The sequence below is a fragment of the Jaculus jaculus genome, chromosome X (assembly GCF_020740685.1).
Source record: "Jaculus jaculus isolate mJacJac1 chromosome X, mJacJac1.mat.Y.cur, whole genome shotgun sequence".
Lineage (NCBI taxonomy): Eukaryota > Metazoa > Chordata > Mammalia > Rodentia > Dipodidae > Jaculus > Jaculus jaculus.
Genome location: NC_059125.1, coordinates 136422034 through 136426060, shown reverse-complemented (window position 1 = coordinate 136426060; position 4027 = coordinate 136422034). Strand labels below are relative to the sequence as shown.

The window sequence follows — 4027 nt, the reverse complement described above, 5'->3', positions numbered from 1 at the left end:
AAAAGAGACACCTACAGGGCCCCTATCCCACCCTCATGTATTCCATCACCATCTCTCATTAAAAAAAAAAAAAATGTTCAGTCGCCCGGGCGCCTGGCTGGCGGGTGCGCTGTGGTCCCCGGCGGCCCGCGGACGCGCGAGGAGCCGCCCGCCCTGGCCCCATGCCTGTCGCTGTCCCCGTCACCGTCGCCTCGGGGGCCATGACCATGGAGCGGAACGTGCTGCAGCAGAGCGCCACGCAGAAGCACCAACAGACATTTCTGAATCAGTTGAGAGAAATAATTGGGATTAATGACACGCAGATCCTGCAGCAGGCCTTGAAGGATAGCAATGGAAACTTGGAATTAGCGGTGGCTTTCCTTACTGCAAAGAATGCCAAGACCCCTCAGCAAGAGGAGACAACTTACTACCAAACAGCACTTCCTGGCAATGATCGATACATCAGTGTGGGAAGCCAAGCAGATACAAATGTGATTGATCTCACTGGAGATGATAAAGATGATCTTCAGAGAGCAATTGCCTTGAGTTTGGCAGAATCCAACCGGGTGTTCAGGGAGACCGGAATAACTGATGAGGAACAAGCTATTAGCAGAGTTCTTGAAGCCAGCATAGCAGAAAATAAAGCATGCTTGAAGAGGACACCTATGGAAGTTTGGAGGGCTTCTAGAAACCCTTACGATAGAAAAAGACGGACAAAGCTCCTGTTGGGCTGAAGAATGTTGGCAACACTTGCTGGTTTAGAGCTATTATTCAGTCATTATTCAGTCTTTTGGAATTTAGAAGATTAGTTCTGAATTACAAGCCTCCATCAAATGCTCAAGATTTACTCCAAAACCAAAAGGAACATCGGAATTTACCTTTTATGCGTGAGTTGAGGTACCTGTTTGCACTTCTGGTTGGTACGAAAAGGAAAAACGTTGATCCATCTAGAGCAGTGGAAATTCTCAAGGATGCCTTCAAATCAAATGACTCACAGCAGCAAGATGTGAGTGAGTTTACTCACAAATTATTAGATTGGCTTGAAGATGCCTTCCAGATGAGAGCTGAAGAAGAAACGGATGAAGAGAAGCCAAAGAACCCCATGGTAGAGCTTTCTTACGGAAGGTTCCTTGCTGTAGGAGTGCTGGAAGGAAAGAAATTTGAAAACACTGAAATGTTTCGTCAGTATCCACTTCAAGTCAATGGGTTCAAAGACCTGCATAAGTGTCTAGAAGCAGCCATGATTGAAGGAGAGATTGAGTCTTTACATTCAGATAACTCTGGAAAATCAGGACAAGAGCATTGGTTTACTGAGCTCCCACCTGTGCTGACATTTGAATTGTCAAGATTTGAATTTAATCAAGCATTGGGAAGACCAGAAAAAATTCACAACAAATTAGAATTTCCCCAAGTTTTATATCTTGACAGGTATATGCACAGAAACAGAGAAATCACAAGAATTAAGCGTGAAGAGATCAAGAGACTTTGAGATTACCTCGCAGTATTACAACAAAGATTAGAAAGATATTTAAGCTATGATTCGGGTCCCAAAAGATTCCCTCTGGTAGATGTTCTACAGTATGCATTGGAATTTGCCTCCAGTAAACCTGTTTGCACTTCTCCTGTTGAGGATATTGACGCCAGTTCACCACCTAGTGGTTCTACCCCATCACAGCCATTACCAAGCACAGCAGAACAGCAAGGTCCTCCTTCTGAGCTGCCCAGCACATCACCCATGTCAGGTATGGCCATGCCATCGAGGTCAGTGATCCACAAACCATTCACTCAGTCACGGGTACCTCCAGACATGCCCATGCACCCAGCACCAAGGCATATAACAGAAGAAGAACTTTCTGTGCTGGAAGGCTGTTTACATCGCTGGAGGACAGAAATAGAGAATGACACAAGAGACTTGCAAGAAAGCATATACAGAATCCACTGAGCGATTGAGCTCATGTACTCTGACAAGCCCATGGTCCAGGACCCTTATCGCTTACATGCTGTCTTAGTCCATGAAGGCCAAGCTAATGCTGGACACTACTGGGCATATATCTTTGATCATCGTGAGAACAGGTGGATGAAGTACAATGACATAGCAGTGACAAAATCATCTTGGGAAGAACTAGTGAGGGACTCATTTGGTGGTTATAGAAATGCCAGTGCATACTGTCTGATGTACATAAATGATAAGGCACAGTTTTTAATACAAGAGGAGTTTAACAAAGAAACTGTGCAGGCCCTCGTGTGAATAGAAACATTGCCACCGGACTTGAGAGATTTTGTTGAGGAAGACAACCAACAATTTGAAAAAGAACTGGAAGAGTGGGATGCACAGCTTGCCCAGAGAGCTTTGCAGGAAAAGCTTCTAGCATCCCAGAAACTGAGGGAGGCTGAGTCTTCGATGAAAACAGCGCAAGCAGGAGAACCAGAGTATCTAGAGCATCCATCAAGAAGTGATTTCTCAAAGCACTTGAAAGAAGAAACTATTCGAACAATTACCAAGGCATCACATGAGCATGAAGATAAAAGTCCCGAAACAGTTTTGCAGTCGGCAATTAAGTTGGAGTACTCAAGGCTGGTTAGGTTGGCTCAAGAAGATACCCCACCTGAAACAGATTATCGTTTGCATCATGCAGTCGTCTACTTCATTCAGAACCAGGCGCCAAAGAAAATCATTGAGAAAGCATTACTAGAACAATTTGGAGATAGAAATTTGAGTTTTGATGAAAGGTGTCACATCATAGTGAAAGTTGCTCAAGCCAAACTGGAAATGATAAAGCCTGAAGAAGTAAACTTGGAGGAGTATGAGGAATGGCATCAAGATTACAAGAAGTTCAGAGAAACAACCATGTATCTCATAAGTGGACTAGAAAATTTTCAGAAAGAAAGTTACATAGATTCCTTGCTGTTTCTTATCTGTGCTTATCAGAACAACAAAGAACTCTTGTCCAAGGGCCCATGCAGAGGGCATGATGAAGAGCTGATCTCCCATTACAGAAGAGTGTGTTTACTAAAACTCCATGAGCAAGCTGCAGAACTATTTGAGTCTGGAGAGGACCAAGATGTGAACAGTGGTTTGATTATCATGAATGAATTCATTGTCCCGTTTTTGCCCTTGTTACTGGAGGATGAAATGGAAGAGAAAGATATCCTTGCTGTGGAAGACATGCGGAATCGATGGTGTTCCTACCTAGGACAAGAGATGGAAGCAAACCTCCAAGAAAAGCTGACAGATTTTCTGCCAAAACTGCTTGACTGTTCTACAGAGATGAAAGGCTTCCATGAGCCACCAAAGCTTCCTGCATATTCCACACATGAACTATGTGAGCGCTTTGCCCGAATCATGTTGTCCCTCAGTCAAACTCCTGCTGATGGAAGATAAACTGCCCACATTTTCCCTAAACACAATGTATAAACATTTTTTAGTTCCTAACTCTTGTCATCCTGCCACGGGGTTTGCTTGTTGCTGCTATAGTTTTTAAAGTTTTTATTTTAATAACTTCAAAAGACAAAATGACTATACCGGCCCCAGCCAGATTGCAAACAATAAAGATGAGAATCGCATGGCGCTCAGACTCTGTTTTAACCAGAACCATGTGTCATTACAAATATGATTGATTTTACTGAGGCAAGGCAATGCTTTGGCCACCTTTCTGCTACAGTATTACTTCCCTTTCACCTGTTCTCTATCAAAGCTTTCTATTTGGTTTGGACCCTTCTGAGACAAGCCACTGAAGTGTTCAACACTGTGTATGATATGTCATATTTGGTAGCTTGTAAATAAAATCAAGAATAAAGTTTTATTTATGGCTACTTATGCATTTGTAAGCAGGTATATTGTATATTGGTATATGTTTTAGTTATACTATAGAAATGAATTTATTCTTGGGCTTCACATTGGGTGATACATTACTAGTCTTTTTATTTTGCTATAATGGTACCATATTGGAAGTTTACTAAATATTTAGTATTTAAATATGTCTATATTAAATAAGTTCCTGCCACTTAACCCTGGTGGGTTCAGTCAGGTTTTCACTCAAGTGAGTGA

The 4027-nt window shown here is 42.5% G+C and overlaps 1 protein-coding gene across 1 annotated transcript; it reads left to right on the top strand.

The window, feature by feature from the left end:
* The first annotated feature begins 200 nt into the window (after positions 1-200).
* LOC101607805 (ubiquitin carboxyl-terminal hydrolase 25-like) lies at positions 201-3543 on the top strand. Its single transcript, XM_012947859.2, is given in 2 exon segments — positions 201-687; positions 690-3543. Coding segments are annotated over 2 exon segments (3159 nt in total). The 3' UTR covers positions 3362-3543.
* The last annotated feature ends 484 nt before the right edge of the window (positions 3544-4027 follow it).